General features: G+C 40.9%; 2 protein-coding genes across 4 annotated transcripts; one reads left to right on the forward strand and one right to left on the reverse strand.

The window, feature by feature from the left end:
• Positions 1-1599: 1599 nt before the first annotated feature.
• On the reverse strand, positions 1600-18802 carry dmtn (dematin actin binding protein). 3 transcript variants are annotated; one of them, XM_028026205.1, is made up of 16 exons: positions 18529-18802; positions 12461-12508; positions 12263-12343; positions 11373-11516; positions 11159-11203; positions 9080-9188; positions 8325-8369; positions 8097-8231; positions 7919-8022; positions 6936-7041; positions 6804-6853; positions 6660-6705; positions 6078-6085; positions 4613-4678; positions 2990-3070; positions 1600-2509 (listed from the first exon to the last, which is right to left on the reverse strand). In XM_028026205.1, the coding sequence occupies exons 2-16, from the start codon at positions 12467-12469 to the stop codon at positions 2396-2398; spliced, it is 1143 nt and encodes a 380-aa protein (XP_027882006.1). In that variant the 5' UTR covers positions 12470-12508; positions 18529-18802; the 3' UTR covers positions 1600-2395. The 3 variants fall into 3 exon arrangements, with proteins under 3 accessions (XP_027882006.1, XP_027882005.1, XP_027882007.1); XM_028026204.1 differs by having other exon boundaries at positions 6804-6856; positions 18529-18801; XM_028026206.1 differs by lacking the exon at positions 12461-12508 and having other exon boundaries at positions 6804-6856; positions 18529-18800.
• Positions 18803-19615: 813 nt separating this feature from the next.
• Positions 19616-22671, forward strand: pbdc1 (polysaccharide biosynthesis domain containing 1). Its single transcript, XM_028025185.1, has 6 exons — positions 19616-19762; positions 20589-20654; positions 20742-20801; positions 20885-21025; positions 21243-21354; positions 21433-22671. Exons 1-6 carry the CDS (start codon positions 19733-19735, stop codon positions 21522-21524), a joined length of 501 nt encoding a protein of 166 aa, XP_027880986.1. The 5' UTR covers positions 19616-19732; the 3' UTR covers positions 21525-22671.
• Positions 22672-23070: the final 399 nt, after the last annotated feature.

Consider the following 23070-nt stretch of genomic DNA (forward strand, 5'->3'; position numbering starts at 1 on the left):
TCCTTAATAGTTTTAGCAGGTTAGCTTGTTTTAATGTGTCGATGTTTGGGATTAGGCTGACTACAGAATATTGTCTTTAGCTTTAGGGTCATGCATTTAACACTGCTACCACCACTACTACTACAACTACTATTAATAATAATAATAATAATAATAATAATAATAATAATAATAATACAATTAAGGTCAAATTAAAGCATACCTATACTAATTGAGGTACCAGTCAGAGTGGCCCACTGATGTTCTGAATGTTACTAACAGAAAACACTTTGTATCCTAATAGAAACACAGTAGTCCAATCAATTTTGGTCATTTCTAACTGTATGATAAAACTCTGCAAGTTTCTCCTTGTATCTATGTGCATCAGGCTTCATCTCAATATTATTGACTTCAATTCAGAAGCTGAGTTAAAGAAAGAAGCAGGGCTGGGTGAGGTCCTCCCAGGTTAAAGCAGCTGGCTCAGTGAACCCCACCAGAGCAGGAATCTCTCAAAAGCATCTATGAGTTAAAGAAGCTCACTAACAAAAACTAAACTTTTAGATCTTAGGATTTTTAGTAATTCACCAGAAGCTCATTATTAGTAAGTTTTCTTTACAAGTAAATGCATTAACATGTTTGTTTTGCTTTTTTTCCTGTTTTTTAAAGTGTCAGAAAGACACTAACACCTGACAATATATGGTACTGAAAGCGATTAGAATATTGTGAAAATATTTCAATATCAATAAATAAATGGAGTGGTTCCTGTGGTTCTGATTTATAAATCCATCACACTGTCCCATATCTACCTTGAGTTTCTATGGTGTATGAAGATGTGCAGCTTGGACAACAGTCACCTCTCCACATCTAGTACAGTTCGACCGGCTTGCTACAACATTTTTGAACAATATTTTATGACATTAGAGTCACAGTTCTGACACCATTCATGTATTGTGCAGAAGTTAAATAAGTTTATACTCAATACAGCTTATCCATATAATAATTTGACTTGATCTCATGTTACATCATGCAGACTCTCAGTTTGCTAAATCTTCAAAGTAACAACAAGATGGCAGGTTAAGCAACTTTCTGATCAGTTCAGCTCATAATCATTGTGATGTTACTGACTACAGATCATTACCCATTATCCTAACATGGTCAGATAATCATTAAGTAAGGAAAAAATAATTATGTTTGACATTTATACAACTCGCTCCTTACGCAGTAACATTCTTCATCCTAACACACACTCTATACAAAACAGTGGCAACACATTTCATTTATAGATAAGAAAGAACTTGATGTTCATTTGTTAACGTTTTGACCTATGAAAGCCTTAACTTTAGATATGCCAACATACACAGCAAAATAAGAAAGTAATGCCAGCTCAAGCATCTGTAGGAAGACATTAAGCTGCCTCTCCAGTTGTAAAAACACCCATCCATCCATTTCCTGTACACCCTTGTCCCTTAAAGGGGTCAGGAGGTGCTGGTGTCTATCTCCAGCTAACCTTCCAGGCGAGAGGCGGGGTCACCTTGGACAGGTCGCCAGTCCGTCGCAGGGCAACACAGGACACACAACCATGCACACACACACTCATACCTAGGGAGAATTTAGAGAGACCAATTAGCCTAACAGTCATGTTTTTGGACTGTGGGAGGAAGCCAGAATACCCAGAGAGAACCCACGCATGCACAGGGAGAACATGCAAACTCCGTGCAGAAAGACCCTGGGCCGGGAATTGAACCCGGGACCTTCTTGCACCAAGACAACAACTCTACCAACTGCGCCACTGTCCTGTAAAAAAACCCGATACTCTTAAAGTACCACTTTAGAAATAACTGACACAGTAAGAATAATGGGGAAGGAAAGTAAGTGTAACACACAACAACAGGTCTTGGATGGACATAGAGGAGGTTTAGCAGACTGAGGGACTCCTGTAGGAAGCAGCTACTGGTCAGCAGTCGGCCTCTTTTGAACCCACAGATTAGCAGCAACTTTATGGTACCAAGAAACCTGAGTTTCTCCTAAAGATAACTGCTGATCTCTCTTCAAGATGGTGACCTCTGGAAGTGTAACTCTGAGACTAAATGTCACATTAACAATGGTGATAATGATGATGATGATGATGATGATGATGATGATGGTGGATATATGATAGGAATGGTTTGCAAGCAGTGGTGGTTATAAGTGCAGTACTGGTAACATGTTAGAGCATCGCTTAAGTTTAGATCTGAGCAGAACTGGTTGTCATTAGACGTTCTGATCCAGTCTTCCAAGGAGTGGGGGCTGTTAGTGGAGGGGAGGGGTCTGCTGATCTGCTGATTGGATAGCTGACGTTATGGCCTGTTCTTTGGCTCCTCCTCCTTGCAGAGGAGAGGCTTCATCAAGTATCGGTTGGGAATTAGGTCACTTCCTGTTAGAAAAGTGAGGCTTTTTTCTTCAGTTCGTTTCGTCTCCATAATGACAGGCGGTCAAACTCGCCAATGGGCATCCCGAACACCTCCTGGAACTCCTCCTGGGAGAGATGCCTCTGTCAGGACAGGAAGGGCCCAGAGTTGGTTAAAGTGCCTTCAGCTAGCGGACGAGCTTTAATCCACATCCAAACCTTTAGCCCTGGAGTCCAAGACTGGTCAGTTTAAACTACTAGGGGGTAACTAAATTCATTCATTTAAAAAAGCAAAAATTTGTTTGTTTTATCTGCGGAACAATAAACACATTTTTTTATGAAATCTGTATATCATTAAAGATCCACAACTTTAAACGGACTCCGGACTGTTGCCTTAAATCTGGAAACTGACAGTTTCCAAATGATCTGGGTTATCAATTGTGTTTTATTTTGTTGGCAAATTTTATTTTTTACTATTCTTGAATTGTGGTCAGGGGCCAAACAAAATCATCTCATGGGCCACAAATGGCCCTGGGGCCACACTTTGAACACCCCTGACAGAGCGTTTGATTAATTTTATTTTGCTCTCACAAGCTAAGCTGTCACCAGCAGGCGGATGCTCACCTCCAGCCGGGTCCGGTCCACTCCAGGGGGCAGCTTACAGCGCCCCCTGTGGGTTACAATCAGGGCTTCATATGGATAAATCTGAACAAAGAGCAGAAGATTCAGCCGGTCATTTCCTTTCCTTTAATACACTCAAAATGGAAGCATAACATGGCTGAAGCTAAACCTCAGTGTGTTTCAATGGGATTTATTCTGCATCAGAGGAGACACATGGTTGAATCCACTTCAGGAGAGAATGGAGTGGCATTAAAGCTGCAGGATGTAACTTTTATAAAAAAAAAAATTCAGCTTTTCACATACTGTATTTGTGAAAACTGTCACCACAGTGTAATATGAGACAGTCAAGTTGTGAAAAAAATCTCCTCCACCACCTCCTCCCTGATCGACTACTGTCTGAAGAAACACACCACTCCATCAGAAACAACCAATCAGAGCCAGGAGGAGGACCTTAGTGCTGTCAATCAAGCTCATGTATTCGCTGCTCAATTTGCTAATGGTGGAGAGACAACTCACCATTATAGGAAATGTATCCACTATTATCGGTGGCTATGCTAAATGGCCTGAGCTGTAGCCTAGCAGAGAGCAAAGGGGAGGTTTTGAGCAGAGAGTAAACGAGGGTGATTGACAGCGCTAAGACCCTCCTCCTGGCTCTGATTGGTCATGTCTGACCGAGTGGTGTATTTCTGCAGATGGCAGAAGGACTACAGGAAGGAGGTGACCTTCATAGATTATGTTTCATATTGTGCTGAGAAAACATGGTGACAGCTTTAACAAATATGTAAATGAAATATATTGTTTATAAAAGTTATTTAAAGATTGTTTGCATGTGGAGGAAGGTGGTCTACTCAAAGGAGACTGAAATGTTACCATCCTCACTATGAAACATGATAGAGGCAGCATCATGCTGTGGGGATGCTTTTATTCAGGAGAAACAAGGAAGCTGGTCAGAGCTGATGGACAGATGGATGGACATACAGAAGAACTCCTAATAGAGGTTGCAGAAGGCACTCACATGATATTCTTATGCTAGAATGGACTAGTCAAAGTCCACATCTAGATCCAGCCTGCAGTCTGCGCTGTGGCAGGACTGGAACATTAATATTCACAGACACTCTCCAAATCTCAGTGGAATAAGTTCATGTTTGCAACCTGACATTGTTAAACCTTTTTGTGCTGTGTGTGTATGTGCATGTGTGTGTGTGTGTGTGTGTGTGTGTGTGTGTGTAAGTATTAGTTACTATTTATAAGTGCTACATTTCCATCAGAAGGCGAAGGAAAATTAGGGAAATGTAGTTCCCTTCACTTTTTAACTTGTTTCCCTTTAAACATGTTAAGTTTCTTTTTAATTTGTTTCCAAAGAATTTAACTCAAAGCATTGATGTGTATAGGAAATATGTTTTGTACTTTTTGTTTCTTAGAAGGCAGTGAAATCTTACATATCCATCTTCCTCATTTCATTCCACCAATCACAGAAATTTGTTTCCAGTTTCTCCTAATTGCTGCTAAAGTGACTTTACATTTTAAACTGTAAAAGCCTTAATAGCTGCTGCTGGTTCTGAGATTAGTGTTCATGAACACAGACCCAGAGGCTGGGCTGCATTTAACCCTTTCAGCAGGTCTCACCTTCTGCTCCAGGATGCTCGGCAGGGAATTCCCTCTATCCATGCGATCTCTCCGGCTCTCTCCATTCTACACACACACGCACACACACACATTTCAGACACACCCTGTCCAATAGCTGCTAAAATGTAAGCTACACAAAGAGCATGGCAGAGGAAGCTGAGCAGAGTCACACTGTTAGATTCCTGTTAGGTCCTGAAGCAGCTAATGCTAACGGTTAGCTGCAGCTTCCTGCAGTTCCTCTCCAGACTGCATGTTGCAGCTCCTGTTTCACCTCACAGAAACATCAAGTTTAATCTTTCAGGAACTAAATGTTTCATATCATAATTTAAATGTAAAAGAATGATTGCTTGTGTTGCTACACAAAAATAAGCTAAGTAGGGCTGCAACTAACAATTCTTTTAGTAACCCATTGCTTTATCAATTATTCTGTTGATTAATTGATTATTCTGACACTCAGAGAGAAAATTGTCACATTCTATAGATTTTTCATTTAATTGCTTTAGCATATTTTACGCAATATTAAAAATACATTTAAAGATGTAAAAAATTCACTTCATTTAAAAAAAAACATTTTATTGTGTAAAATGCAATAACAGAATTCCTTTAGCATGGCTTGATCATTTGTAGCAAATGATGCATCTACAGCTAAAGAAATGGGTCGATCATCAACATGTGAAGCTCAGGCCTTTCTACTGGACACAGTGTAGGGATTGGTCTGGTGATTATTTCTCTGATTAATTCATTAGTAATTGGATAGTAAAATGTGCTTGATAGGAGATTGTTTTTTTCTTACAGAATTTGAACCAGGTGAAACTAAAACTGACACTTGAGGAGTTCTGGATGGAACACATATACAGAAAAAGAAGTTTTTGTAAAATGTATGTATTTTTGTACAGATTTGATTTGATTACTGTGCTGAATGTGTTGTTTCAGGAAATGATCATTTTTAGAGTCTGTACACTCCAGCTAATGATTAATCAATTACTTAATTAGTTGACGGTTATTTCAAAAATCAATAATCATCATGATTAATCCGATTAATCCAATGAATTGTTTCAGCCCTAAAGTTAAGTTTGCTTTATTACCTAAAATAAAAACATTTCTTAGCTAGATTTTTCTCTTGAACATGAGAGACAGAAAAATAGAAAGCTGGGAAAAAACTGAAAACATAGATATAACACAATAAATAAATGATGACTCAATTAGAAAAAGAAATAGTGACTGAAAAGTTGAACTGAAGCAATAAATAAATGTACCTTTATACACCAAATATATGAGCATCTTAACAGTAAAGAGTTGATTCTTTAAGCTTTAGTACTCTCTGATACTCCATCCATTAAAAGCGGGCCAAATGGGGTACAGACTGGTTCAGAAGTGGTTCAGAAACATGGTGTGAAAAGATTGGTGCAGCAGCAGGACGTTGACATGGCCATGCACATTAGCACACACATGAACACACACTTACCTGAGCAGCTGCAGGACACCAGGACAGAAAGAGAAAGGACACAGAGAGGTTGAGAACAGGAAGTCATCATCACAGAGTTTCATCAGGACTAGAGGTGTCCCTGAAACTTCCCATATAAATATAGTTCCTTGCAGAAGTATTCACATCCCTATATAGTGTCCATATATAGTATGAATATGTTCCAACCACTAATATTCTAATATGAGCCAGTATAGAGCTGGGAAGCAGAAGGGATCTGTGCATGGTTTAAAAACCTTATTAAAGTTTGTGGTTCAAAGGTTAGCTACTACATTTGCTGCTATAACAACACCAACAGGAGAACACGTATAAAGTGGCTTTTGATTAAGTAGCTACATAATTTTAATGCAATTAATTGTAATTTTCCTATTTACATGCATAAGTCCAGAGCAGGAACCTTAGTATTTGCTTCTGGTGTGTTTAAATCTGATGCACAAGCAACATCCACAAACTGCAGCAATGGACGACAAAGAGGTTTCTCTCTGTCCACTGAGGGTCCATTTCTGTGTCAAAACGATCTGACTGGACTGCTGTTGTGTTCAGGTTGTGCTAAGAGGCTCCCACCTGGCCGTCCTTTATCTCCGTCTGTAGAAAACTCTTCCGACTGCATCTAAGGAACAGGAGAACAGGAAGCATTCAGGAAACCAGGAGCAAACATGGAGGCTGATGTCTGATGCTGCCGGCCTGAAAGCCAGCGGCAACACTCACTCTGGTCAGGGCGGAGCGGGACGGAGACTTTGATGCACTGGCTGACACACCTGCTGAGGAGAGGGAAACAAAGTGGCGTCTGACCGGTTGTTCAGCTGGAGCGGAGACGTGTGAGACAACCGATGGACTCACTGCTGTGCATGTGTGTTCTGTCTGGCAGAGACTGTGTCTTCCTCCTGATGTGGACACTTTTCTCCTTCTCCTCCTTCAGGATCAGACGGCCCAGGTTGGACTTGATCTGCAGACAGAACACAGCCGATGGTGGAGGAAGAGCAGAACACTCCCAGCACTGCTCACACGTTTACATACATGCAGCCTTTGAGTTGCTATTTTCCAGGGTTATTATTCAGCAGTCTGGATTCAACATTTTTCAACATTCTTTAAGACCACAGTTTGAGGCACAAGCTGGAGGTTATTTGGATTTTGCACTCATCAAGTCAAAATTATGCATACAGGCTGAAACATGCAATTGCAATAGTGTCTCTTTTTTCCCTTTAGTTCATCAAACTGTTCCCAGAATCCTTTGAGAAAATCTTGGCCACTAAAAGTGAGCGTCCAGCCAACAGCTAACTATGTGGTTGGCATGCATGATACTTCTAATATGTTAACCTACCAAATACTGCATCATAGCTGTCTTTTGAAATTTTAACAGTGCACACACTAATACTTCAATTATGTTTGTAATACAACTCATACTGCTGAAATTAAAGAAAAGAAGTTTCTGTCAAACATTAGAACTGGTTGTGAAGCTAAAGCTGCCATTGACTGTTTCTGATTTCCACAAAAGGCCAGAATGGTTTCAAAAGTTGTTCTCTCATCATTTTGTAAAAGCTTTTTACAGCTATTCAGGTTATATTTGATATTAAACATTATATCTGATACTAAGATCGGTTTGATGACTCAAAAGAATTTAAGCATGGCAAGAAAGTCAATACTTTTTATGTCACTATATTCTTCACAGTAAAAGTTCCATATTTCTACCTAAATGCTGTTTTTTAAAAGTTATCGTTTGCTCTACATTGATTCTCCACTTGTAAAAAACAAAACACAAACAAAAAAATCAGGTCTAATGAATTAACTTAAGGTGATGTAAACAGTCAGGATGGGGTCCAGACCTTCTCCAGCTCCTGCTCCTGCTGCTCCTGCTGCTCCTGCTCTTCTTCTGTCACGTCTTCAAACTCATCTTCTTCCTGAAGTTTCTTCTTCCTCCACTCGATCTCTGTGAAGGTCATCATTGTTAAAGACGCTCACCATGAGTGGTCACTGTAGAAGGATAAGTGTGTATTGTGTTACCCATAGCAGCCAGTGAAGGTGGGCAGGGCCAGTACTCTGTCTCAATCTTGGAGGGCTGGTTGGGGTCTGGAGGCTGGGCGGCAGGGAACTTGGCAGACTGAATGACCCCGCTGCCCTCTGACGGTTTGTTAAGGTCTGCGGGGCGAAGAAGGGAAGTAGCTGAGTGACAACAGCAGCAACAACAACAACCGCTTCATAGAAAAGAGATGGAGAGAATCAAGAACTCACCATGTTTGTAGATCGGAGGCTTCCTGTAGATGTTGGAGCCGTTATCTGGAAGTTCAAGAGAAGAAGAACCAATTCTGTTATCAGATTTATCATATTTACAGTCTGTGGCAGCAGGAGTGTTTGATCAACACCACACACACATCAGTAAGAACTGCTAAACAAATATTAAATTGTTAAAACAACAACATATATTTCATTTATTGAGCTCTACCTAGAAAAAAGTCATCACTGAATTTACTGATACTGTGTTTAGTGTTTAGCTTGAGCTGGGTTTACTTTAGAGTTGTGATGGGAAGTTGCTGCAACGCCCCATGGTGGATGACAGAGGAAATGCATGCTCCAAAAAAAAATAAAAAGGCTGTTTAATGTAAGATTTAAATTTCCAGGATCAAAGAAGACTACATGTCCTTCCCATATGGATTTGCTGCTTTTACAGTTTGATACCTCATGTTGACATTTTAATGAGTATTGAGGATTTTATACACATTCATACCTTTCTACCATTGCATGACAATGGACCTGACTCAACACGACTCGACTTGACGGCTCATTGGGTTGCTGGACCCAACAACTTGAAGTTATACCAGTTACGTCAGGTTGTCTTTCATTCAGTGTGGGGGCTAATATATCCTTTACCAAAGACACCAGCAGATGTTCTCTGGATGGAGTCGGTAAGGAATCCAGAAAATAGCCACATTTATTATGTGTGTGCGAGTGTGTTTGTGAGTATGTGTGTGTGTGCGCACACTAGCTACCTGGTCGATGGAAATGCTGCAGGCTGGTGCTTATCTTGCGACCTGCCTGCAGTTGCAGCGTGGATCCTCCAGGGGAGCCACTGTCGCTCTCTGCTCTGCGACCTTTCACCTGAACAGGAAGCAGGAATCAGATTAAACACTTTGGTTATCTCCACTGTTGCTACAGATGTATTCTGGGTAATTCAAAGCATCTCCAATAGACAAAAAGTGTCCAACACTTTGACACGAAACTCAGACCTGTTTACACTGGTTTATGGTGTTGGAAGAAAATACATAAAAAATTTCTTTTATTCAGACACAAATTATTTGTGGTGGAATTTGTTCAAAAGTCTTGTGGAAATCTCAACACATTCCTGTGACAATGATGCTCAGATCCAAAATAAAAGTGCTGTTATATGTCGCAGTAACAGTTACTATGGACTGAAGAGTTCTATTGATGGTTTTCCCACTTGCTTCAGTTCCTGGCCCTCTCGGCAATCTGCAAATCAGTGTCACATTTCTTTATGAGAAACACAAAGCAGCAATTGATGCTGAAGAGTCAGATGAAAAAAATCTGAATGAGTGAAAAGACCAAACAGCTGAGGTCAAGACCTTCAAGTGAGGCGTGGGACAGTCAGAACGGTCTCCAGAGGGTCATCTACTGTGTGGAACATCACAAAATGACCAAAACAGATTTTTTACCAAAATACTCATTTACATGCAGTAAGACTGAATACAGCAACAAGAACCAACAGGAGTTACAGAGGCACAGAATCCAGACAACCAACAAGAAATCTGCCAAAATTCAGTTTCTACAAACAAATGGTAAAAATGTCAATTTACTAGAAAACAATAAGATATTTATAAAGCAGCCCCCCTTCCCAAAAAACATGTTCACGTAGTAACCTATTTAGCTGATAACGCTAAACTAAAGCCAAATATTTATGTTTGGAGGTTTCTTAGAGACAAACAGGAAAAAATAAAGTCCTGAAGGATGCCACACGTTGACTATGCAGTACTACAAGCTAATGCTACAGCAACTTAAAAAGGTCAATAAAGCTGCATCTGCAACAGTGAAGCACTTAGCCTCCCAGATGACATAAGCTAAAGCTAACACTAATGCTATCTGTTTAGCTTCACGGACACGCAGAGCTTTTGTGGTAATCTGACTGTCGGTTTGTGCTCCCATGTCAGGATGTACTTCTTACTTGCAAAGTTCTCAACCACAAAGTGCTCCGATCTACTGTGGTACCAACTACTGAAGGAAAATCTTAATGAGCCAACAGCTCCGACAGATCCTTAACACTGAAGCAACAAAAGAAACCAGTAACCCTTCTGCTCCCCCCAAAAAAGAAATATGAAACACTTCCTGTGGTATCAAAAAGTAACGTTTTTTTCTCTTTGAAATTCTATGATAGGTTTGTCTTTGAATCAAAACCAGGAGGCTGGCATCAGGTATGCCTGACAGTAGAGAACATCTGAGACACCATCCAGCAACAAAATATTCCTGGAGTGGATCAGAAATGCCAAGACAGTGTTTATGGCAACATAAACAAAATATTAAAGCAGAGGAGAAGCAGGAATTGTTACTGAAGTATAATCTGCTGCACAGGATGTACCACTGGCAACTGGTTGGCATCAGGAAATTAAACTTATGGGTAGAGAATGCCCAAACAGGTCCAATCAAACAAACAGCTAGCACACTGTGCAGAAACTTGATTATTATAAATATTTTATGTATATATGCAAAGTATGGTCCCATAATTGTCTTGCAACAAAAAAGTCCTGGACTTGAATCAAAGTTGGGGTCTTGCTGTATGTTCTCATGTATACATTCATTTTTTCTAAGAATTCCAGGTTTTCCCTCACAGTTCAAAAACATGCACTACAATAAATGATCACTAGTAGAGTGCATGTATGGTTTTCTGTCTGGAGTTGAACTGTCCAAGGTGTATCCTGACTCTCACCCATTGACTTCTCAAGGCAGAAAACAGTGATGACAGAGGGAACAAAAAAGTTACAATTCAAGACTTAATCTGAAGCAAACATATCAGAGGAAACATAAACTGTAGCATCTAAGCAGCTTGTAGCAGATCCTACCTCAGGAGACCTGGAGGGAGACATGGCAGGAGGGGACAGAGAGCGCTGCAAAGACAAAAAGATAACCACTTAATGGTTAAGTACTCTGGTATAGAGACCTAATTCTCCAAACCTGTAGAAACATTACAAGTATAGAACAGTCTGAGTGTTCTTGTGCATGCAACGTTAACAGGTCTCCCATTACTGCTACCCATGTAGGTGTGTGTGTGTGTACCTCTCTGCGTGGCGGGTCGAGTGGTGAGAAGCTCAGGTGGGGTTGATAGGTCATCAGGTCAGGCCTTTCCACCTGCAGGATGGCTTTATCTCTGGGCAGTGCAGCAAGGTCTTTGTAGCCAACCATCTGGTCATTCAGACGAGCCTAAACACACACACACACACACACACACACACACACACACACACAGAGTACATATACAGTACAGACCAAAAGTTTGGACACACCTTTTAATTCAATGAGTTTCCTTTATTTTCATGACTATTGACATTGTAGATTCACACTGAAGGCATCAAAACTATGAACAACACATGTGGAAATATGCACTAAACAAAAAAGTGTAAAACAACTGAAAATACCCTTTATATTCTAGTTTCTTCACAGTAGCAACCTTTTGCTGTGATTACTGCTTTGCACACACTCTGCATTTTCTTGATGAGCTTCAAGAGGTAGTCACCTGAAATGGTTTTCACTTCATAGGTCAACCTGCCCTGTCAGGTTAATAAGTGGGATTTCTTGCCTTGTAAATAGTCATGAAAATAAAGAAAACCTATTGAATTAGAAGGTGTGTCCAAACTTTTGGTCTGTACTGTATATATATATATATAGAGAGAGAGAGTATATCACTGATGGTAAGAGGAGTGTGTTGCAGACAGAAGTTAGAGGAATTTCAGCAACAACAGCAATTTGTAGGTGAGTGGTTTTGGAGAACACTAGGTCTGCAGCATACAGTCTCTGAGATAGACTCAGGTAGGCTATGAAGCATTTCTTATCATGAAACCCACAACTAAGCCTGAAGTTGCATCACTCAGATTCTGCACCCAGAGGAAAACTGACAGAGATGTCAACTTTTCCAAATCAAAGAAGGAACATGTCTGTGTTGTATTTACCATGATGCCAGTGGCAGGAGACTCCGGAGCGCTCGGGCCCCTAGATGATGGAAGGATAACAGGAGTTACACGTCCCTCCACCTGCAAGGACAGTCAGAAACATTCAGATATTTCAAATGGTTCCAAATTCACAAGCCCCAAACATTGTTTTTTTTTTTTCCTTTTAACTGTTACTGATAATACAGGAAGATGAATCACCTTTTGCATGGCTGTAGAGAGACTGCCCTTCTGCTCAGTTTAAACCAGCTGGGGGAGGATAGGAGGACAGACAGGGAGTCAGTGACATCTTCCCTTTTACCCAACATGTCACCAGAGCCTGGCATTTTAGCATGAATGAGTTCTGGACTGACTCATCTAGATCCTGATTCTGAGTGAGAAGCATATTAATAACATTTTCTTCCCACAGCTGAACATCGTGAAGGGTAAGATTTTAAAATGCTCTCTGCTCTTCTCCAACAGCAAAACAGCCTGGCTTTTAACCAAAAACAGGAAGCAACATAGAGACACAGTTACTTAAAACCATTCGTGCTAGAAGAATGCGTTCAAATGTAACACACCATGTGTTCATGACAAAGACTGATTGAAAGGTTGGCTGACTAGTCGTAGCAGAGAATATCCATGTTTGATTCCGTCCCTTATAATTTGGCAGAGAGAAAGAGAAAAATGTTCAGGTATACCACCTATCATCACATTGGACAACTTCAGGGACTACCAAACATGTTTCAACCAGTAAAGGCGTCAACTCTATCCTGGTCATTGCTGTCCTACAAATCTCATTTCATTTCAGTGGTCAGCCTGGGTTTTCTCCCATTGACCTGGATTCTTCCACAAGAATTTCAACTGGGCCAATCAGTGAACAGAGGAAATTGTGAACAATGACGTTGCTTTTCTGTGTTTTTTTTTATAATTGCAGTCTGCCTGTAGTTTTAGCAGTGGCAGTGGAGAAAGTGAACAAACCTGTTCAGTCCATGTTGCTCACACTTCCAAATAATGAATTCACATTAACAGCCTTGTTCAGATCAGCTATTCTCTCTTTGCAGTGGAGGATGACTGTTTACCATGCAGGCAATTTCCGATGCCGTCAATCTGGCATGTTGCATATGTCATGGTCAAACATTGAATGATTGGCAAAATTTATTTTAGAGTCCACAACTCTGAATAACCAATGACCCAGACCCATCAACTCTTACCAAAGGACATTTTCCTCTAGCAGCAGTGAAAACACAACTACATAAACGATGAATTTATCAAAGCTTTCCTTCAGATACAGGAGATCAAACATCTGATGAAAGAGGAGCAGCACCTATCATATCTCTTGACACCAAGCAGCAAAACGATTTATCACAGAAATCAGTGATTAGATTAGCAATCTATGTATACCAGACTGCATTCAATCTCTATGGTAACCACCTTCTGTATCATCCAGTGGTGGCGGTAGTCTCCACTGCTTCAGATTTTAATCAGGCATCAGAATATTGGTTTTGTATCAGAACTGAGCATGTTAATTGCAAGTAATGCCAGTACATTCAACTGGATTCAAAGTCTTTGCTAATGGCTCGTTCACATAGCATAGATTTTGAAATTTTCGGCCAATTTTGGTGCCAACAAGAGGCTGGGCTGCTGCAACAATGGTAGAGGAGCAATTCACTGGGATGTAATGTTCCATTTCCAATGTGGAAAGTGGGTGGCATAAACCAGATAATTTTTCTAGGATGGAAAAAGCTTAAACATAAAGTTTAACAGCATTTTTTATTATTATTTTATATGTTGAGAACTGTAAAAAAAAATCTGACAAAGGCAAGTTTGGTTACTGGTCACTTTTTGATGAAATCAACCAGTTAATGTTTTGTTCTCAACACTGGCAGCAGGTGTCATTTTGTTATTTACACTTTGTTATTCTGTACTTCCGCAGCTTGGCTCATTTTGTACATGATCCAACCAATAATTCATAAATAATTTTTCTAGAAACTTTTTACGTGAATCGTAAGTTTATTTCACAGTAGGGGACTGATTCCAGGTTCTTCCTGTTAGGTCTATTCTTCAAATAAACTCTGAAAGAATCACAAGGACATAAAGGCTTGTCTGCAGCAAGGGGAGAAGCCTGTCAGACTCCAACGGGGTCTTGCCACCCTTCAATATTTATTCACTTCTAAGCATCAGCGTGTCGTCATAGTGATAATTCAACAGCAAAAACAAGTACAGGAAAATGCATTCCATATATGTTAACTCTTTAAGAAAGCTGTGTTGGATGTCACCTATCTTTGTAGGCAGGTGCAAAAGTGTTATGCACCTTGTCTGGAAATATTTTTAACAGGAAATCACAACTTGCAGAAGTATAAAAAAAAATACAGTAGATATATGAATAAAATGGTAAAAAGTATCAGTAAAATAAATGGTAAAAAGTATCAATAACCCCATCACTTCCTTCCACATGTTGATGTGCCACTGGGTAAGAGACATGATGTTGACAGAACCTAATAGGACTAAATATGACGTGTGTGTGTTTAGTTTCTTAAGTAAAACATTGAAGTGATGCTCTGATTGTTAAAAAGGATTTAAAATTTGAACAATATTTCCTATAATCTTGTCACAAACCCATCCATAAGTCATTGCTAAATGCCTTGCTAAGCAGCATGAGTGGATGCTGTGCTCCATCTGAGCTGTGTTACAGAACCAGCGCTCCAGTTTCAAACCTTCATCCTCACATGGAGAGTTTGTCCCTGAGGTGACCGAGGACATGATGGGGCAAGGAGGCTGGGACGCCATTGAGTCAGTTTCAGGGCTGGCTGTTATCTGACCTTCCTCTAGAGACTGCTCATGGGGGGGGGCGCTGTGTTCGCAGTAACTACACCTTATATCTTAAGAACATGAGGGCCTGTCTACTAATGCTTCGCCGGGGGGTTAAAGCTTCCAGACTTCCTGTGAAACAGCTTTTTTCATTTGCCTTCCTCCTCCCCTCCTGTTTATCAGCTCCTCCAGCCGGGCCAACGCCCAGGCGCTCCTCAACTGTTACTGCTGTGGTTACACTCCTCCCTCCAGAGGGACGACGGAGCACAGCCAGCAGCAACCAGCAGCTCATGTCTGCAGCCCAAAGCTGCTGAGGTATCAGCTAGAGAGGAGCTCCCTGCTGGCCTCACCTGAACCTGACCTGAGTAGACCGGGAAGCAGCTTTCTGTCCAAAATACCACAATACCTCACGGTGAACAAACACCTCCATAAACAAACACTATACCAGGAGAAGAAGAACTGGAGGAGGAAAGAAACAAAAGGTGTGTTTGATGATAAGGAGGTCATTTGACTGTTGGAGTAGGAATCCATCTCAAACTGTTGGATTAAAGCTAAACTCTCAATGCTAACTCAGGTTAGCATAAAAATGAAAACAATTAGCTTCTGTGCAGGGCTGGAACGATTAACTGCATTAAATGTCAATCAATTTTTGAATTAATCATTAATTAATTTAGTAATCAATTAATCGTTAACTGGTGGATGCAAACTCAAAACACTCATTTGCTGAAAAAATAACACTTAGAGCAGTAATTAAGCCAAAACTGTACTAAAAACATCTACATTTTGCAATTGAGTTCAAAAAACCAACCTTTGTATGTAAATGTCTTCTGAACTCATGAACTGGGAGTTTTAGCTTCACCTGGTTCAAATTCTGAAGAAAAAAAAACACCTTTTCCTGCCCAGTTATTAATCAGCTAATCAAAAACAAATCACCAGATCAGCCCCACATTTTAACTTCAGAAGAAATGCCAGAGTGTTTCACATGGTGATGTTATAGCTGCAGATGCATCCTTTACTACAAATGATCAAGTATTCACTAAAGGAATGCTGTTAATGCATTTTAGGCAAACAAAATGTTGATTTTGTTGCTTAAAAAAGGAATTTGTTTATTTGCATATTTTAATGTATTTCTATTATTTAAAAAAAGGGATAAGACGTTGAATGAAAAATCTGTGGAATGTGCCAATTTTTTAGTCCAATTAATCAATTAATTGTCAGAACAATTGACAGAATAATCGATTACTAAAATAATTGTAGGTTGCAGGCAGCCCTAGTTGTGTGTCAGAACATCACATCAGTAACACACACGTCCCAGCAGCTGTGTTATGCAGCTCTACATCTTTCTACTCAGTTTGTTTTCTGTGGGTAACTTTTTGTTTCTGTCATTTCTTTGTTGTCACTATTTAATCCATGTGGATGAATTGTTTCTGTAGCGCTTTTTCTGTATGTTTTTGGTCATTTTGAAATTTTTTATTAACTTTTTTGATCTGTCTATGTCACTGCACTTCTAGTATCACTGGTGCTTTGCAGAAAGGAGGTTCTGGGTTCGAATCCCAGGCTGGGGTCTTTCAGCATGGAGTCCACATGTTCTCCCTGTGCAAGTGCTTCCTGGGTACTCTGGTTTCCGCCGACAGGAAACAGTCAAAAACATCCATGTATTACTTAGAATCTTTAAGCTTCCCTTAAGTGTGAGGTGCAGGGTTGCATTGCCCTGTGATGGACTGGCAACCTGTCCAGGGTGAACCCCGCCCTTGGCTCCTTGACTGCTGGATAGGCCCATCAAGTTTTGCTTGTTGCCTTTTTTATTTTTTAGTTCTTTATCTATGTGTTGTCACTTCCTGTGTACTGTCATTCTGTGCAGGCTTCTCTCTCTTTGGGCCTCTTTAAACATGGCAAAGCAGGAGATTTTAGTTTAAATAATCTATAATCAATAGGAATATTGATCCCCTGTTGTTTCCCCTTTATATATTAAGGTTTAAAAAAACCCAAAAGTGAAGCAACAAAGATATGTTTGGGTCAATAAATGCACAGTAAACTGTAGCTGCTAACTGTAAAGTGGGTAAAACTACTGAGTAATAATTTGTGTATGTGTGTGTGTGTGTGTGTGTGTATGTGTGTGTATGTGTGTGTGTGTGTGTGTGTGTGTGTGTGTGTGTGTGGTGTGTGTCTGACAGTGATCTAAGCAGCTGCAGTCTGAGTGTCTGTAAGGCTGATAGTCTTATCACCGAGAGCTTTTAGCTGCCAGAAAGCCAGTGATGGAGCTCAGCTGAGGGTGTGTGTGCTCCATAATGGGACACACACTTACAAGAGACCAGCTGAATGTACAAAGTCAGGCAGGAAGGATGTTTCCCACAACATTACTGGGCCCAATCAACAACTACAGCCCATCTATGAATATTGACCAAGCTTGGTGAAATCCTGTAATCCGCCAAAAACACAGTCACTTCATCTGTACATGTTTCATTTGTTTTCACAGCATAAAAAGCTGAGAACTATTTATGTTTTAACTTTTAATTTGATTAGAACAAGGATGTCTGCTTCAACTCTGCACTAAAAGATGTCTGAGACAGAAATCTTTTCCTCTTTATAGTTCAAATAATATTTCAGTTCTGCTTCACAAATATCACATCAGTCACCATGTCTAAAAACATTTTTTAGATAATGTGCTCATCTAAAAACAATCTAGATTGTGTTTAGATTTTAGAAGCAGATGAAATTTGAGACAATTAAATGCATATGATCTATAAATGAAAAATGAAATGAATCAATAGATGTGTTTTCAAGAACTCCTGGTGAGAAAGATTAGCAGATTTGATGATTCATTTTACTCAACTTTCAGTTCTCTTGACCTTAGTTTTCCAAGTTTTGAGTGAAAGCAAATCAAGGTTAAAATTTTATAGTTATGAACAATTTCTTTATTTTGTTCTTTTAGCTCTCCTGGACTTTTCACATTTAATTAATAAACATTACAAAGCAGATTTATGTGGAAATGGGATCGCTAACCATTTTTTAAAATCTGTAACCTGTTATTCCTTCCCCTAAAGTCTGAATTCAGAATGAATAGTTAAGCAAAGCTCCCAGTTTGATTAACCGGATGGATCCCGTTCCCTGCCGCTGCTGCCTCAGGTCTGCGGGTTTGGTGAACAAATTCTGGAGATGTTCGAACCAGACAAAAGCTCATGTGAAGGCCTTCCCCTCACAATTAGATGCGATGTGCTGCTAAAGTGGCGTTTCAACAATCTAATTCAGTTTGTTCGGTCCACCTGATCCCCGAACAGAACCCCGGGCGACGAGGCCCGGAATCTTCATCTGCACGAGCAAACAAGCCCCGTTCGGTTTGTTTTCCGGCGATAAACGACGGCGAAAAAGAGGCTCGCGGAGGATGCTGCGGGTCATGTGCGGGATGCGGGGATGCGGGAGACGAGAGGAGGAAGAACTGATGAAAGAACAGACGGAGAAGAGGCTGAAGACGGTCCTACCTGGAAACAGCGGCCCGGAGCTCAGAGTGAAAACATCCAGCAGTGAAAACATAAAGAAGCCGAGCCGCTCGGAGCGATGAAGGAGGAGAAGAAGAGGAGAGGAGGAGAGGAGGCTGTTTTCCTGTTGCTCTGTCGTGGGCCGGTCCACTATGTGCTGAAGGGGGGAAGAGAACAAGCAGCATTGCCCCCCAGTGGGCACGCGCTCCGTCCTCCTGCAGCTCGCGCACACTCACCAGTCACAACACAAGCATGTTTACGTCACCAGGCTGCTGTCCCTGCGCGGGATGTCCTGAGACGGGACGAGCCCATCGTACAGCAGCGAGGCGACAAACAGCGGGGCTCTATGGAAAGCCACTTCTGCCATAAGTCTGGCTAAAAAGGTCACATAACAAAACTCATGACACCATTCCATGACGCCTTACATAGCAGCGTTCAACGACCTGATATTTAGTAAAAGTGGCACTTTTGACTTTTGAAGTACCTAGCTTGCCAGTTTCCTTTATTAGGAGCTATGGCATAGCTTCAGGGGAGTGGTGGGATGGTTCATTCCTGAACATTTGCTGAATTGGCAAGAATTATGCCAACTTAGACTTCTGTCAAGTCAAAGTGAGGTTTAATTGGACCCAGATGCATTAAGTTGATGTAGAAGTATTTAAGAAAAAAAATAGTGAGAATTTCATTATATATATATAATTCTCACTCATTGAGAATTATGAGTGAGAATAAGTTGTATATACTAGGGAGCTTGATTACTGAACAAGGAGCGGATGATTGATTAGACACAAGTTGCAATTTAATTTCCATTTGGAATAAATAAAGTATTTTTGAACTGAATATGAGGTGTGAGGGCAGAGCAGAGGGCATTTTGAGGAGAGAAAGAGGAAAAATGGCATAGGGGGCGAGGGAGAGAGAGTAAACGCAAGAGAAGAAGAAGGCCTGTGACGACACGAAGTGTCATAGTTTAACACAAAGGCTTAAAACGTTCAGATGACTCACTCTGTGCTCAAGTGAAGAATTGATCACTCCAGTAACTGGAATTTTAAATAGTCTTTTAACAGGACTACTTGTGGCAGCTTGATGAAGACTATTATAACACAAAATATTACACTGTCCTAATTTTCAGACAGTGTTTTACAACTCCGGTTTTAGCCCGACGCATGGAGTGATACATCTAGCCATATAGACGATCTTTGTTTGGAATAAGATGGCGTCGCATGAGGGACTAGCAGCTCTGGTAGGACTTTAATAAAAAAAACTTGTGTTTTCATGTACTGTGTGTGACGTGTCTGTCTGTGAGCTGGTCCTGGTCAGAGGACACGGAGTCCCTGTGTGGAAAAAACACAGTAGGGACCGAGTTTAAGCGAAGAACCGCGAGAATTAGCGAAAACACGTGTGGAGACTGAGGAGCAGACAAACAGTGATGTGTGAGGAACTGCATGTCCAGATTCAGAGGACGTTTACTCTGAAGCTGGGAGCTTCCTGATCGCAGGTCCAACATTTCAGTGTTCTGGTCTTCATAATGGTTTCATGGTGGTTCTCAGATGGTTTTCCAACTGGTTTCATGGTGGCGTTTTTGGCAAAATTGGGAGGGAGCCCACTTCAGATGAGCAGCAGTCCCACGTAGAGGCTCCCACCAGTGTTCCCCTCTTCTTCTCTGGAAAAATATTTTTCCAGCTGTCCCAAGCAGTCCAAAGGGGGGATACTCAGATAGACATGTAATCTCAGCACTCCCATATCTGTTTTTGTTATTTCTTATTTGATTTACTTTTATTGGAGCCTTGCAGTGACATTTCGCTCAATACGTACATTGTAAATATGCAGTTAAATGACAACAAAGCCCCATGTTCTACACATTCCACCACATATGCTGTGAGACTGCTGGCAGCATTAGACAAGCTCTGCACTGGTGGCAGCACGATTCAGTTAAAGTTCTTGATGGTCCAGGAAAAACACACACACACAGAATCACAACTACTGAAACACACACTCTGATTCTTCTCCGGCTGCTGCATCCGTCTTAACAGCAGTGTGTGTGTGTGTGTGTGTGTGTTTGTTTCCAGGGGGTGGAGGGAGCCTCGGCGGCTGCACACGCTCTGTCTCTGCCAGCGGAAGCTTACGGAAATGACGTGAGTGTCTTCTGTGACATCCAGACTGGTGTGTGTGTGTGTGTGTGTGTGTGTGTGAAACACTGATCCACCTTTCTTCTCTTTCAGCCCCGACTTGAAGCCATGTGGGCGATGAAGGCCTACAACCACGCAGAGGTCTATTTCAACGTAACGATCCGACTGCCCCGCTAAGAACCGATCACACCGCGGCGTTCCCTTCCAGATTTCGACATTTTCTCCTTTTCTTTCAGCTCATCTCATCTGTCGATCCCAAGTTCCTGAAGCTGACAAAGGTGGACGACCAGATCTACTCGAGTTTCAGAGAAACCTTCAAAGACCTGGATGTGAAGCGGCTGAAAGAGGAGGACCTGAAGTCAGACGAGGCCAAGCAGGTCAGTTTGGTTCTGCTGCAGCGGAATGTTCCAGAGGATTCCAGCATCCTCAGTCATATCGAAGACATTCTATAAAAAAAAAAAAAAAGGCTCCAGGGATCATAACGTCTGCAGTGAAACAAGAAATATTAATCTAAAGTGAATAATAACTGTTGATGAGATTTGCATGATTGATTTTTCTTGTTGATCCAACCGATGAATATGAACGTCGTCCCAGACCTGGCGCCCCTTCTGCAATCAGTTTGAGGGAATCGTGGAGGACTTCAACTACGGCACCCTGCTGCGTCTGGACTGTGAGAAGGACTACAGCGAGGACAACACCATATTTGGTGAGTTGGGAGTGTCTCACTGGACCAAATAGTGTCTCTCAGGGCAGAAAGTGAATGTCGGGTTTTTGGTGATTTCAGCCACCAGAGTCCAGTTCTTTGCTGTGGAGATCGCCCGAAACAGAGAAGGCCACAACGACACGGTGTTCACATCCAAACGGGCAAAGAGCTAGCCTCCAGTTCAACCAGCAAACACCAGTACGGACTCGTCTCACCCCGCTCGCCCTCATCAGATGAACTGCAGGCGCTGAGCAGACATCGCATGTTGTCAGTCGGCTCAGGGCTGTTTGCCATCCAGCTTTTTTATATTCCCTCTTAAGATTTATCCAGCGTTGGTGGTAATTGGAATAAATAAGAAGAGAACCACAGAGTGTCCAGTCTGATGTTTGTAGTTCCAGAAGGAAAGATGGAAGAAATCAGCAGAATGAACTGACTAAGCTGCTGAGGAAAAGATTTCACATTAGCTGATGTTGCTAATGGTTAGCGTCTAACAGGAGATTCTGCAGCATCCGCTGTACAACAACCAAATAGTGACCTCCCATTGGCCATCAGATTGCTCAACCCCAATAATCACCCCGCTAAGACTGTTTCAAAATGCAGTTTTATATAGATGTATATTTATTTTATTCATTTTTTGTCTTACCTGCACCAGTTTTGTAAATCTATAGGCCCACTTATAGATTTTCAGTATTTTTTCTGTACTCTGGTACGCAAGCATTTTGTTGCCAAATTCACTATTGTGTCTTTTTGCAATGACAAAGTCTAAACACACAATCTTATAAGATGGAATGTATAGGAGATTGTTTTAAGTAAATTGCTTAATGTTGATGAAAATGTGGAAGGTCCGCTGAAAAATTATTTCACTTATGACAAATTCTTTTCCCCATAAGTAGAACTAGTACTTTTTAAAAGAACAAACTGCACCTCAGAAAGTGGCAAAATTACCTTTTTATCTCCAAAATAATTAACACTTAATCATTTATTTCATTATTTGATTTATTTTAATTTGCGGATTAGGCCTGTTGAAATCGAGCTCAATGGGAGAATTTGCAGACGGAGCACTGATGAGAATCAGGTTGAATTGTAGGAAGGCCCTGGCTGGTTAAGTCTTTTTACACTGAATACAATCAGGTAATTTTAATCAGTTGCTCCAGCTGTGATCCAGCTAGCTACAGGTTTTTTGTTAAACAACCAACGTGTCTGTTTCCAACCTGGTGCTGTACTTTAGAACAGTGTTTTTCAAAGTGGGGGCCGTGGTCCCCTGGGGGCCCTCAGAATGTTGGAGAGAAGATGTGAAAAAAAATAAAGTATAAAAATTTACTCCTTTTTTTGTCTAATAAATTTTTATTGTTTTAATCATAAGATGTATTCTGTTTTTCAATCATAATTAGCTGCCAGCCAAATAGCATAGTTTGCACATTTACGACAAGAAAAAGTCAGAAAGAATCGACTGCTGAAAAAAAAAAATACTTGTGCCCCCACCAGGCTAAGCATTGCTTATTTATTAAAAAATTTTTTTTTTAATGTTTGCATTTTTAAGTCTTTATAGTTGGTGTTCAGGTGTTACTCTTCCAATCTTTCAGTAACACATGATCATCAAGTGATATTTTCTAATTTCCTGTCAATTTGAAACATTTTTTAAACTCAAAAACACGACGGGCCGCTGCAGGAGTGACTGCCCTGCCACCCAACCACAGGACTTAGCAAGTCTTTTGGGGG

Source organism: Xiphophorus couchianus, chromosome 8 (assembly GCF_001444195.1).
Source record: "Xiphophorus couchianus chromosome 8, X_couchianus-1.0, whole genome shotgun sequence".
NCBI lineage: Eukaryota > Metazoa > Chordata > Actinopteri > Cyprinodontiformes > Poeciliidae > Xiphophorus > Xiphophorus couchianus.